This window comes from Mustelus asterias, chromosome 12 (assembly GCF_964213995.1).
Source record: "Mustelus asterias chromosome 12, sMusAst1.hap1.1, whole genome shotgun sequence".
NCBI lineage: Eukaryota > Metazoa > Chordata > Chondrichthyes > Carcharhiniformes > Triakidae > Mustelus > Mustelus asterias.
Window position 1 is genome coordinate 32353014 of NC_135812.1, and position 15065 is coordinate 32368078.

Below are 15065 nucleotides of genomic sequence, written 5' to 3' on the forward strand. Positions count from 1 at the left end.
GTACAGCTACAACAGTGGCATCAATCTCGCAATGTGAAAAACTGTCCAGATATGATATGTCCACAAAAACGCATGACAAGTCCAATTTGGCCAATTGCCAACCCGTTAATCTACCCAGCAAAGTGATGGTAGGCGTTGTTGACAGTGCTGTTAAGGGGCACTTACTCAGCAATAACCTGATCACTGATGCTCAGATTGAGTTCCACCAGGACCACTCGTCTCCTGACCTCATTATAGCCTTGGCCCAAACATGGATAAAACAGTTGAACTCAACCGGTGAGGTGAGAGTGCCCTTAACATCAAGGCAGCATTTGACCGATTATGGCATCAGGGAGCCCTAGAAAAATTGAAGTCAATGGGAATCTGGGGGTACCTCTATAGTGGTTGGAGATATATCCAGCACAAAGGAAGATAACTGTGGTATTTAGAGGTCAGTCATCTCAGGACATCATTGTAGGTGCTCCTCAGGGTAGTGTCCTCAGCCCAACCATCTTCATTGACTTTCCTTCCATCATTATCTCAAAAGTGGGAATGTTCATTGATGATTGCACAATGTTCAGCACCATTTGAGACTCCTCATATATTGAAACAAGTCTGTCTCCACATGCAGCAAGATTTGAGCAGCATCCAGGCTTGGGCTGACAAGTGACAAGTAACTTTCAAGTCACATAAGTGTCAGGCAATGACCATCTCCAATAAGAGCGATCTCCCCTTGACAGTCAATGAGCCCCTACTATCATCAGCTTGGGGGTTGCCATCGACCAGAAACTGAACTGGACACACCATGTAAATACTGTGGTTACAAGAGCAAATCAGAGGCTAGGAGTTCAGCAGCGAGTAACTTACCTCCTGTCTCACCAAAGCCTCCACCATCCACAAGGCACAAGCCAGGAGTATGATGGAATACTCTCCACTTGCCTGGATGAGTGCAGCTCCAACAACACTGAAGAAGCTCGACACCATCCAGGATGAAGCAGCCCATTTGATTGGCATCCCAACCATCACCTTAAACATTCACCTCCTCCACCAACCCACAGTGTCAGCAATGTGTACCATCTGTAAATGCACTGCAGCAACTCACCCAAGGCCCCTTTGATTGTCTCTTCCAAGCCTGCGATCTCTACCACCGAGAAGCACAGGAGCAGCACATACATTGGAACATCACCAGCTGCAAGTTCCACTCTGAGCCACACACCGTCCCGACTTGGAACCATATTGACATTCCTTCACTGTCACTGGGTCAAAAACCTGAAACCTGAAGCACTGTGGGTGTATCTACATCACATGGACTGCAGCAATCCAAGAAGGCAGCTCACCACCACGTCTCAAGGACAACTAGGGCTGGGCAATAAACAATAGCCTCGCCAGCAATGCCCACATCCTGTGAATGAACAATTTTTTCAAGAAGTGATAAGAGCCTCTAACAAAGTTTAACTTTAAGTTCCCAATATTTTTCACAGAATGTTAGATACATTACTGTTCAAGTGTGGAATTCATTGCATTGAAATGCATGTCATGGGAATGAATTCATTATATTGTTATTGTCAGACAATATAATTCTCACACAATATGTGACACAATATGTGGATGGGCCGACTAGAGGTGAGGCCACATTGGATTTGGTACTGGGAAATGAACCGGGCCAAGTGTTAGATTTGGTTGTGGGAGAGCAATTTGGAGATAGTGACCACAATTCGGTGTCTTTTGTTATTGCAATGGAGAGGGATAGGGCCGTACGGCAGGGCAAGGTTTACAATTGGGGGAGGGGTAATTATGATGCGATTAGGCAAGAATTAGGGGGCATAAGTTGGGAACAGAAACTGTCAGAGAAAGGAACTAATGAAAAGTGGAATTTTTTCAAGGAACAAATACTGGATGTCCTTGATAGGTATGTTCCTGTCAGGCAGGGAGGAAATGGCCGAATGAGGGAACCATGGTTCACAAAAGAGGTGGAATGTCTTGTGAAAAGGAAGAGGGAAGCTTATGTAGGGATGAGGAAACAAGGTTCAGATGGCTCGATTGAGGGTTACAAGTTAGCAAGGAATGAGCTGAAAAAGGGGCTTAGGAGAGCTAGGAGGGGACATGAGAAGTCCTTGGCGGGTCGGATCAAGGAAAACCCCAAGGCTTTTTACTCTTATGTGAGGAATAAAAGAATGACCAGGGTGAGGTTAGGGCCGGTCAAGGACAGTAGTGGGAACTTGTGTATGGAGTCAGTAGAGATAGGCGAGGTGATGAATGAATACTTTTCTTCAGTGTTCACCAAGGAGAGGGGCCATGTTTTTGAGGAAGAGAAGGTGTTACAGGCTAATAGGCTGGAGGAAATAGATGTTCGGAGGGAGGATGTCTTGGCAGTTTTGAATAAACTGAAGGTCGATAAGTCCCCTGGGCCTGATGAAATGTATCCTAGGATTCTTTGGGAGGCAAGGGATGAGATTGCAGAGCCTTTGGCGTTGATCTTTGGGTCCTCGCTGTCCACGGGGATGGTGCCAGAGGACTGGAGAATGGCGAATGTTGTTCCTCTGTTTAAGAAAGGGAATAGAAATGACCCTGGTAATTATAGACCGGTTAGTCTTACTTCGGTGGTTGGTAAATTGATGGAAAGGGTCCTTAGGGATGGGATTTACGACCATTTAGAAAGATGCGGATTAATCCGAGATAGTCAGCACGGATTCGTGAAGGGCAAGTCGTGCCTCACAAATTTGATAGAATTTTTTGAGGAGGTAACTAAGTGTGTTGATGAAGGTAGGGCAGTTGATGTCATATACATGGATTTTAGTAAGGCGTTTGATAAGGTCCCCCATGGTCGGCTTATGATGAAAGTGAGGAGGTGTGGGATAGAGGGAAAGTTGGCCGATTGGATAGGTAACTGGCTGTCTGACCGAAGACAGAGGGTGGTGGTCGATGAAAAATTTTCGGATTGGAGGCAGGTTGCTAGCGGAGTGCCGCAGGGATCAGTGCTTGGTCCTCTGCTCTTTGTGATTTTTATTAATGACTTAGAGGAGGGGGCTGAAGGGTAGATCAGTAAATTTGCTGATGACACCAAGATTGGTGGAGTAGTGGATGAGGTGGAGGGCTGTTGTAGGCTGCAAAGAGACATAGATAGGATGCAAAGCTGGGCTGAAAAATGGCAAATGGAGTTTAACCCTGATAAATGTGAGGTGATTCATTTTGGTAGGACAAATTTAAATGTGGATTACAGGGTCAAAGGTAGGGTTCTGAAGACTGTGGAGGAACAGAGAGATCTTGGGGGCCATATCCACAGATCTCTAAAGGTTGCCAGTCAAGTGGATAGAGCTGTGAAGAAGGCCTATAGTGTGTTAGCTTTTATTAACAGGGGGTTGGAGTTTAAGAGCCGTGGGGTTATGCTGCAACTGTACAGGACCTTGGTGAGACCACATTTGGAATATTGTGTGCAGTTCTGGTCACCTCACTATAGGAAGGATGTGGAAGCGCTGGAAGGAGTGCAGAGGAGATTTACCAGGATGCTGCCTGGTTTGGAGGGTAGGTCATATGAGGAAAGGTTGAGGGAGCTAGGGCTGTTCTCTCTGGAGCGGAGGAGGCTGAGGGGAGACTTAATAGAGGTGTATAAAATGATGAAGGGGATAGATAGAGTGAACGTTCAAAGACTATTTCCTCGGGTGGATGGAGCTATTACAAGGGGGCATAACTATAGGGTTCGTGGTGGGAGATACAGGACGGATATCAGAGGTAGGTTCTTTACGCAGAGAGTGGTTGGGGTGTGGAATGGACTGCCTGCAGTGATAGTGGAGTCAGACACTTTAGAAACATTTAAGCGGTTATTGGATAGGCACATGGAGCACACCAGGATGATAGGGAGTGGGATAGCTTGATCTTGGTTTCAGATAAAGCTCGGCACAACATCGTGGGCCGAAGGGCCTGTTCTGTGCTGTACTGTTCTATGTTCTATGTTCTATAATTGCGTACAAATGCAATAGATATAATTTCATTGTCTTCTTCGTTTTCAGTCATTTTGCAGACAAAATCATAATGTACAAAGCAGACAGTTTTCCAGTTATTGTATTATTCACTCCTTTAAACTCTTGGAAGAGACTATCAAAGGGGCCTTGGGTGAGTTGCTGCAGTGCATTTACAGATGGTACACATTGCTGACACTGTGGGTTGGTGGAGGAGGTGATGGTTGGGATGTCAATCAAATGGGCTGCTTCATCCTGGATGGTGAGATAAAGCTGCTGAATTTTGGATGTGAATCTAAAATAAATAAAATAAACCAACTGCTATTTGACCAGAAATATTCGGGTCCTGAGCAGAAATGATACTATGGACATGGTAAAGAGTTCTTTTATCCATGCTAAGACCCCATTAAAGACAGATGCAAGACAATATAATTGACACTAAGGAAATGGCAGAAATGCGTAGTTTGTATTCATTTTCGCACTGGAAGAAAGGGTGAAAATACCATGAGAAAATAATGCTGTGTTAGGCAGCAACAGATAGTTTCCATTCCACAGGACTAAAAGAAAGGTAAGGAAATTGCAGGTCCATCAGTTATATTTTCCAACGCTCTTGAGATTCATGAAATGTCTCGTCAGAATGGAAAATTGTAAATGTTACTCCTTCGTTTGAGGAAAGGGGGAAGGAGGCAACAAATCATTCAATATCAATTGTGGGGAAGTTACTGGAAATCTATCACCATCGAGAGAGGGATGTATTTAAACCCCAGAACATGGGTGGATTGGAGTCAGGTCAGAGGATAAAATTTAAAATATTTCAAACTTGACCTGAAACTACATCTAACCTATCCATATCTGGGCTCACTTGGAGGCTGAATAAAGGGTGGTCTGGCAGCTCAAATATGAACCATTTTAACAATAGCTGGCCAGGTTTTCCAGGTGCCAGGAAACCCAACAGCTATAGGGAGGCAAGGAGAGTAGAAGCAGCAGTGTTTGTTATCATGCTGCACCTTAAATAGATGGTTGTTTCCAATGTACAGTAGTGCAAGGGATGCAATGTAACATACCATGTGACTTCTGTACACTGGCAATCTGAAGAAGAGACCTGAGCAATGCAGGCCTGTCTGTACATGGCTGAACTATCATTGAATAAAGAAGCTACGCTATTGTGTTACTGATCCCATCTTGGATGGTCAGTGCCTTTGGGTGCATGGAAGTAGTTATCACAGAGGTTAACAGGACACAACACTTATGAGCCAGGAGAAGCAGGAATCTAATCTAATCTAGCTGAACATTTCAATTGTCCAACTAGGGCTCCAATGAATCCTGGAAAACAATGTGATGTGTGGTAGTCGTGAATATCCTATTGATGGAACTTTACACTGGATAGTTCTCAGAAATTTGAAATTCTTAACTCTTTCACAGTAACAATTGGTGTAAAACTGGCACAACTATCCTATGGTAGTGATTTAAATCACTTTGTCGAATGGTTCCCAGCATAGTTGTCCAGGGGAAGTTAGCACTTCTGGATAATTGCTGGTAAATCCTTACCTGGGAACCTTCGAGAAGGATTTCCCAGAGCATCTTTGGGGTATCCAAGTTATGGGCCCTTAACTCTTATTTTTATCACTTGCCTTCTACCACTTTCTTTCCCTTATCCCTCTCTAATTGTACGTGCAAAAGGGATGGACTTTGCGAAATCTCTTTCTGTGTTTTGTGCATGTGTAAAACAAATCAATATTTTTATTCTATCTTATAGAATCCTACAGTGCAGAAGAAGGCCATTTGGCCCATCAAGTCTGCACGAACCACAAGCCCACTCGGGCCCTATTCCCTCGGTAGTCCCCCTGACATTAAAGGGCAATTTAGCATGGCCAATCCACCTAAACCGCACATCTTTGGATTGTCATAGAAATCATAGAAACCCTACAGTGCAGAAGGAGGCCATTCGGCCCATCGTGTCTGCAGCGACCACAATCCCACCCAGGCCCTACCCCCACATATTTTACCCGCTAATCCCTCTGACCTACGCATCCCAGGACTCTAAGGGGCAATTTTTTTAACCTGGCCAATCAACCTAACCCGCACATCTTTGGACTGTGGGAAGAAACCGGAGCACCCGGAGGAAACCCACGCAGACACGAGGAGAATGTGCAAACTCCACACAGACAGTGACCCAAGCCAGGAATTGAACCCGGGTCCTTGGCACTGTGAGGCAGCAGTGCTAACCACTGTGCAACTGTGTCACCCAGGTTTATTGCTGGGTTACCTCAGGTTTGTTACTGGGTTATTCATAAAGGACCGAATCACTCCTAACTGATGGATTGGGAAAAATACACCACCACTTACAAAGGGGGAAATGAAAAATCAAAAACACCTTTCTGTTTACGGATGGGTAATGAGAGGAGGAATCAGAGCTGTTTAAATTAACCCACCCCTCCTGTCCATAACATTATGATTAATACAATAATTTAATGGCCTCAAACACAATTACAGCACTAGATATTTTTTTAAATGATCCTACCACTACCACCCAAAATTGTTGATACTAAAAATCAGGATGGCAACAGGACAAAAATTATGCCACCCCCCAACCCATCCTGGTTTTGCATCAAAAAGAGCCAAAATACCTCTGTATATTTTTTCAGTGTATCACACTGAAGTACTTTCTAGCAGAGACTCTGACCACAATGTCAATTATAGCAATTACATTGCTACATTAAATGAGTGATAAGTTCTGTTCGAAAACAATATCATTGACTTCCCAAATAAGAAGCTGCCCATTCGAATTCTCATTCTCACATTTGCACAGGCTCTGCAGATCATTAAACAAAGTGATAGACTGGAAAAAGCAAGCCTTGTCTTTTAAGGACACTGCTTAAAACTCGACTTTGAGACTCCTACTCTTGGGCACATCTCTTTGAACCACTTCACTGGTTCTTAATGAAGGCTCTTGTTACTAAAGTGTTTGCTGTGAGGGGGTGGAGTAAGTTCTCCACAGAACTCATTATCTGATTGGAATGATTCAAGTGGAAAACATTTTGATATTTAGTTTTTGTGTAATTTAAGCTGACCCGAGTATAGCAAATTAGTCATTAGCTGCGAAAAGCAATAATTGAAATCAATAGTGGCAAATTGGCTTGACTCCAATTGTTTTTTTGTGGTAAATGAAGTTTGGATTTAATTTTAAATGTGACAGCCTTCATTTTAAAAGAAATATGAGAGCCTGAATTGTGTTGTAATATGCGTTCTTTAAATGTCTCAAGATGAGATCCAGAGGTTTATATGTTTAAAGATGAACTGTTTACCGTTAGCATTTCAACTATTTATAGATCCAAATTACTGCTGTAATGCATGGTTCTGCTTCTATTGAAGATGGCTGCTATCAGTGTGTTCTCTCTAGACTATTCCCTCAGTCTATTACCATGTAACTCTATACATCATACCTTGGGCAATTTAATTCTCCAGTCCTTGGAGAACTGGAATCAAGGACCAGTTTGCTCTTGCTCTACTGTGTACCTTTAGTAGCCCTTGCTCTACTGAGTACCTTTACATTGCAACGGCATAAAGGCAGATACAACACCATGCAACACCCTGCTTTCTTCTCTAAAGAAAACTTTCCAGCCGACAAAGTATAACTATTTGTAATACAATCTTTACTTGTTACCTCTGCTCCCCTATCTCAAGTCTCTGACTTCATAAATTCAGATAGTCTTGAGACTTGACTGCTCCTCCGTATCTTGGTTTGTCGTGTTTGGAGGAATGGTAGCAGTACTCTGTGTTTCTGGTACTGGGCTATCTCCATTTGATTCACTTTTTTGCACTCCTTCAAGTTGCATTTTTCTTTATTTACAACTCATCGGATTTTTTTTTTGGACACTGTGCTTCATCCTGTACCTTCAGAAGGGAATGTACACTCTGTTCATTCTTTGAGTGCACTCACATTTTATTTTTCCGTGGTGTCTGCCACGTCTTTGCTGGACGTTGACATGTTGCAGATGGAATCTTCATTTCCACTTGCTTCCCAATCTCAGCCAACCAATTGTTTTCTGTTTTATCCTCAAATCATTTTTCCATTCGGCTCAGCTTTCTCTTCTTCTAGTGCCTTGTGCTTCACTGGTGGATTTACATTTTCCTGTCTGCAACAGAGCTTTGTCCTTCCCCTCCTTTTTGGTTTCACTGTTTGTCTCTGTCTCTGTCTCTGGGGAAACCTTAAATTCTTTCAGTTCTGTAATTATGTTCCTGGTGACTCCATTATCCACTCACAGCTTGGAAAGTGTTCCGGCATTTCCTTTAAATGCCTTCGAATTTTCCTCCGAAAACTGCTGCTTCAGCTCTTCAGTCTGTTTCTTGTAGCTTTCGGCTTCCTCCTGGAAGTTGGAACATTGCGGTCATGCAATGGACTTGCTCCCACTCTGCTGGATTCCACAGCTTCTATGTCCATCACAAAGCTTCTTCAACTTTGTCTTTGATTTTTCTATGTCAGTGCACATCTTTCTAGTCTGGCTTCAGCTACTTTTATCCTTTCATATCTTGAGATACTGTCCTGGGTTCATCATTTAAAATGCCACCTTTCATATCACCACTGATGTGATATCTTTTTGAAGATTCCACCGCTGCTAACCATGTTGTAATATGCGTTCTTTTGATATTATAAAATAGTGAGATCTTAAGGTTAGTTTGTTTAAACATGAAGCCTTTATTGTTAGCCTTGAACTATTTACAGATTATGGTTCCTGCTGTCATGCATGGTGCTACTTCCATGAAGGTTGGCTGCTTCCAGAGAGTCCTCTCTAGGCTGTTCTCTCAGTCTATTACCATATGAATCTGTGCATAATACTGTGGATGGTGCTATTGTCCACTCCCACGTTAATGTCTGCTGTGCCAAACACCTTTACATTACAATGGCATACAGGCACATACAGCATCAGACAACCAACAGTTTGCCCCAACCACTGTGTGATGTTGAATTCTTAGCATTAAATGTTAATTGTCTGTCGCTGGAGTAAATGCCTTGGGTGCGATTTTCACAGCCGGGAGACTCAAGTGGAAGCCGTGTAGCAGGCTCCTCGCTGGGCGCCATGGCCTCTCCGAGTCTCCAGCCACGGATTTCCGGCGCCATCAGCTCTGTGCCAATAATCGGCGCAGAGATCCATAAATTGTTTAAACGATCATTTAAATGTAATTAGTGGACCCAAGACTGAAGTCTCCAGATCTGCTAGAGTCTCCCCACTCCCCCCCCCCCCCCCCCCCCCACTTGTGGCTGGTGGCCTCCAGCTGGTGGCCCGACCCCGCTGGAGGTTGGGAGTATGGAGGGTGCTCCCTGGGCATTGCCAGCTTGGCAGTACCAGCCCGGCCCCCTAGCACTGCCCAATGGGGCACCTTGGCACTGTCCACCAGGCATCGGGCAGTGGCAGGGGGCGGGGCCAAATTGGGTCAGGGTCTATAGGAGGCGTCGCCTCTGGGGATGAGATCGGTGGGCTGGGGGGTCCCGCTGCCACTCTGCGCTCGGCTTGGGGTTGGCCATCGGGATGCGGGGGGGGGGGGTTGATTGGCCTGCTGATGGGGGTGGGGGTTGGGGGCAGGTGGGAGATCGGGCCAGTGTTTAGGGGGTGGGGAGGGTCGCTGGGCCAGTGATGTGGGATCGCTGTGCTGGCCGGCGATCAGGAGGCCGGCAGAGTAGGGCTGCTGCGCATGTGCCGATCTCAGCGCTGACAGACCAGCGCATGTGCAGTGGCCCGCTCAGCGCAATGCTGCCAGCCTCTCCGGCAGGAATAGGCCCTGCCCCCTGATTTTTCAATAATATTCACACTAGTGCACAGAATGTGGGAGATTCCTCTTGAAACCCCCGCTGAAAAAACCAGCAGGATTTACTCTAGTTTTCAAGTGAATTTGACATTAGAATTTTGTTTGGGAGAATCCCACTCCTTATTTGCCAATCATTTTATTAAAGTGTCAGGGCCTAATGAAGAAATCCAAGGAAGATGTCCTGCTACCAAAGAAAGAAGCAATGAGAACAGGATGAGAAGTTCATTTTAATCTCGCCACAGTCATGGATATGTCAACTGTGTGACTCCGAGGGGACAAAAAATGATTGTTTTGCATGATTGGCGTCACAAAGCTGTGGCAGTACTGATGTCTGTATTCTGATTTCATTAAACACAATAAGTTTGGACTGCTATGATGAGTAAATCTATAATCCAATTCAATAATTTACACTGATCTGTAGCAAATTGAACTAATCCCTTTGTGTCCCACAGGTTGTGTTTATCCAGTCCAGTTATTTTGAAGATAAGTTTCAAATGCTATAAATTTGTTACTATCAAAGTGGTTTCCCCTTAAAGTCATCTTTTGTTTCATCACTTCAGGTGCTGAGAATGCCCCCTCTCATTCCTTAGGTGTAAAATATATTGGAGCTGACTTAGGAAATGCCTGATCACAGTCTTAGATGATTGCTGAAGTTTATTTCTTGTCAAAGGGTCAATAGATTGTGGGTTCCAGCTTCACTGCAGATTTGAGAGCACATTATAGGATGACAGTTCAGTGGAGCGCTGCATTTTTGGAGGTGGAATTTCATGCACTGTGACACTACATTGGAGCTCTATCTTAAAATTCAGGTGACCATAGATGATCCCTTAGCAATTTATTGAAGAAGTGGAAGTTCTCCCAGTCTCCTGGCCAACAATCATCTCTCAACGATTAACAAATTAACTGGATGTTCATCTCATTGCTGAGAGTTCTTGCTGCACACAAGTTGGCAATAATTTGCCTGAAAAACAGCAGTAACTACACTTCTTTGTGAAAGGAGCCCTTATCATATGAATGGTTCTATATAAATACTTTAATGTATTTCAAGTTGCAATAACTTCATGTTAATTTTGCAAGAGTGATGCATCAGTATTATTATTTATTGTCCTTTTTGTGTTTATTTGGGTGACATTTGTCTATTAGAATGTGTTTCCACTTTGAGCATTCAGTAACAGTATTCAATACCCCAGCAACAGGCATAGTGGGTGCAGTAGAAAGCTCCCTCTACTCTTTCTCAAATCAACATCCTCTGCCTGCAATAGATTCTTTCCAAGAACCATAATGCGGAGAACCATGGATTGGTTTGTGCTGTTTAACAACTGTTTAACAACTGCTGTGTAGGTCACCAAAGGCAGTAAAGTTTTCTCTGTTCTGTTCCATCTTACACTGGATGACTAATTTTCCTTCTGAGATACTCATCTCTACAGTTGCAATCATCTGCTTCCTTTGTTCAGTAATTACACCTGACTAATGTCAGGGCGAGCAAGTGGTGCAGTTGCTGGAAAATTTGCCAGAAGATTAGAAGTTATCAAGAAATCTGGTCACCATCAGCAATGTCAAAGCGTGCCTTTAACCAGTGTTGGAACATTTTATTTGGCAAATTGCAGAGAAAGCACCAGTCTTGTTCCTAGATTACATGAAAAATCATTCACACCATTGAGGTTTTTTATAGACTGTTTTGAGGGGTGGATGTAGGTAACTTTCCAAGATTTTGTGTATTGCCCATTCCGAGTTGTTCTGAAAAGCTGCGACAGTCTTTGAACTGCTACAGTCCTTTAGACAATGATGCAGTTAGGTAGGGGACACCGGAATGTTGATCCAGCAGCAATGAAGTTATGGATATATTGTGGCAGAGTTATTTTCCAGTTGGAAAGCAGAGTGGTAAAGAAGTCGTAAACCCAGTATTTACTATGATAGTAAATGACCATACAGATCAACAAAGGAACGACTTGTGATTTTTTAAAAAAGAGCCATTATTTTTACTTAAGTATCAATCTATTAATATCTCTTTGCAGTTTCTTACTTCCTCAATACAGTCTTCCTATCTTTGTATCATTAGTAAATTTGGATATGTGGCTTTTGATTCTATTATAGAACCGTAGAATCCCTACGGTGCAGCCCTTAGATCCCACCAAGATCCTCTCCTCCACCTCATCTACGCAACCCCGTGCATTTACCATGGCTAATGCACTAACCTAAATATCTTTGGACACTAAGGTGCAATTTAGCTTGGCCAATCAACCTAACCTGCACATCTGTGGGAGGAAACTGCAGCATCTGGTGGAAACCCAGGCACGGGGAGAACATGAAAACTCCACACAGACAGCCACCCGATGCCAGAATTTGAACTGGGGTCCCTGGTACTGTGAGGCAGCAGTGCTAGCCATTGGGCCACTCTATCATCTGAGGTCTTAATGAAAAAGAAAGTTTATTTATTAGTCACAAGTAGGCTTACATTAACATTGCAGTGAAGTTACTGTGAAAATCCCCTATTCGCCACACCCCGACACCTGTTTGGGTACACAGGGAGAATTTAGCATTGCCAATCCACCTAACCAGCACATTTTTCAGACTATGGGAGGAAACCAGAGCACCCAGAGGAAACCCACGTAGACACGGGGAGAACATGCAAACTCCACATAGACAGTGACCCAAACCAGGAATCGAACCCAGATCCCTGATGCTATGAGGCAGCAGTGCTAACCACTGTGCCACCATGCTACCCCCGAATGCAGTGAATAACTGAGGCCCCAACACAAATCCTTAGAAGGACACTGCTCAATTAGTGTATCTTCCCATTTATCCCAGTTCTCAGTCTCCTGTTTGTAGTGTTCAGTTGTTCAGTGTCTGGATTATGTGTGTCTTGTATCTATTGCCTGCATGTGATTAGTTAAACCTGCAAATAAAACTCCTGCACACACATAGAAGCAGTGTGTCCTCCCATCATATCTCAGAGGCATAAAACACAACACTGCCACTCAAATAATATCCAGTCACGTCAATCATTTTAACTCTTATGTCTCACTTAAATGTCATGGAATATTCTGCCCTTTCCACGCAAGTAGACAAAGACCAGGCAGTCCTTGCAACCAACTAGCTTCCAAGTGTGGGGCAGGACAGGAGAAAACTGGGGCAGGAGAGACCACAAATTTCCTCGCAGGGCCTGCAAGAAACTTCCTGTTTCAACTGGCCCCCAGAAAGGAAATCTTTCCACTCACTGCTTGCATTCTTCAGTCTAGTTGTGAACCTGTTTGGACCTGGTGGGAAAGCAGCAATAACTTCCTGACTCAGGCCCCAATAAAAACATCACCTCTGTACAAGCTCCCTCGGACCCTGATTTGCGTTTATACAGGAAGCTCCTCGCTGAGTTCAGCAGATGCCTCACTGACTGCCGAAACTGGCGGTGGTAAAATCGCAGGTCAACACAAAGGAATTGGGAAATAGTGTCACCTCGTTTTAACCGCTCGTCTTCGGGGGATGGCTGGATGCATCAAAATGTTCCTCATTGTCTGGACACTAGTAATCAGGGTGATTCTGATGTCTCCTGAGCTTATCTACAACGCTTGAAATGATCCAATTTACATTTGGCAATTTGCAGAAATTTGTTGTCATAACTGCAAGAAATTATTGCACATTTCTGACTCACCTCCTGTTGCCTTATCTGTTATTTTAGGTCTGGCTGTGTGGTGGAAGTATGGAAGTGCTCCCGTGCTCCAGGGTGGCTCACATAGAGCGCATGAAAAAACCGTACAACAATGATATTGGGTTCTACACCAAGAGAAATTCACTCCGGGTGGCAGAAGTGTGGATGGATGATTACAAATCCCATGTTTATATTGCGTGGAATATCCCCATGGATGTAAGTAGATTCTTTAAAATTGGATGCAGGAATGGTTACAACATTAAGGGCCTGATTTTACCATTTTCATTCTAAGTGCTGAATCTGGGCACAATTCAGAGCTGACTTGGAAATCTGCTTTCAGGCGCCCCCATTACGCACTCAGCCTGAAAAAAAACATCGTGAGTCTGAATTACGCTGTGGGGCGGGGCTTCACACACCTGAAACAATCAGAGCTCTGAACTGCGCATGCGCAATGAGGAAAAAAATTGAAAACCGCGCCGCTGTCACATCGCTCCCGGGCCGCAAAAAGCGGATAAAGCGGCCCGAGAGTGATGGCCCCCACAGACATCACCCCACCCCCACAACATAACTGTCCGCTTTATCCACCCACTCCCCCCCCATTACCCAGACCAATTGCGACCCTCTGCCCCTTTTCCCTCCCACCGATCGCCCGCAGAGTGGCAGCGGTCTCCCCTTCCCCTACCGCCCCCCCCCTCCCCCACCCCCTCCGTGATCCATCTGGCCTGCCTTCCCCCCCCACACCAGAGATCCATCTGGCCTCCCTCCCCCCAGAGAATGATCGGGCACTCCCCCTCCCCACCAGACAAGGATCTGGCCTCCCTCCTCCTTCCCACCCGCCCCCACCAGATATACACCTGACCCACCTCCTCCTCCCTCCACCCCCTCCCCCCCCCCCCCCCCCCCCCCCGCCCCCACCAGAGAATGATCGGGCCCACCTCCCATTCCTCCCCCCACACCAGAGAATGATCGGGCCCACTTCCCCTCCCCCCTCCCCCACCAGATGACAATCTGGCCTCCCTCTGCCCTCCCGCCCCCCACCAGTGAGCGATCTGTCCTCCCTCCCCCCAATCCACCAGAGATACATCTGACCCGCCTCCTCCTCCACCCACCTAACCAGAGAATGATCTGGCCCGCCTCCCCCTCCACGCCACCACCGATCTGAGTCAGAGAGCCGTTGGAAGCTCTGAACTTACCTCTTCAGAAGCTGGAGCGCCCGAAACAGACTTTTGCCGAGCATGTCTGTTTCACGCCGAATCTAGACGCGCGAACGCGATGGTAAAGAGGGAAATGCTGATAAAGTTGGGCGGGCAGTTCATTAATTCAATTGAAATGCATGCAAATACATTTAAATCGCCTTTGCGCCCGTTTCGGGCGTGAATCGGATCGTGGCCATTCCCGGACCTCGGTAAAGTGGGCATCTGCGCGGCCACGGATCGCGTTAATGGCCTCACGCCCGACTTTACCACGTTTTTGCGCCTGAAAACGGGCACGACACAATGGTAAAATCGGGCCCCAAGTCTGAGTTGCAGTAAGGTCAGTCAGACCTTTGGTTGACTTTAAGTGTGTTTTGAAATGCTGCAGCATATTGAATGATTCAGTCCACAAATCACAAGGGAAAAGTCATTGCAAACGATCGAAATTTCGATACTGAATGATTCCTTTCTGTGAAGAACAGTGTGACG

At 45.2% G+C, this 15065-nt stretch overlaps 1 protein-coding gene across 1 annotated transcript in view; it reads left to right on the forward strand.

Moving 5' to 3' along the window:
- Positions 1-15065, forward strand: part of galnt17 (polypeptide N-acetylgalactosaminyltransferase 17) — a 380918-nt gene that overhangs the window by 312135 nt on the left and 53718 nt on the right. Inside the window, exon 7 of the mRNA XM_078225003.1 lies at positions 13414-13599. Within this exon, the coding sequence (XP_078081129.1) occupies positions 13414-13599 (186 nt within the window). The remainder of the gene's footprint in view (positions 1-13413; positions 13600-15065) is intronic.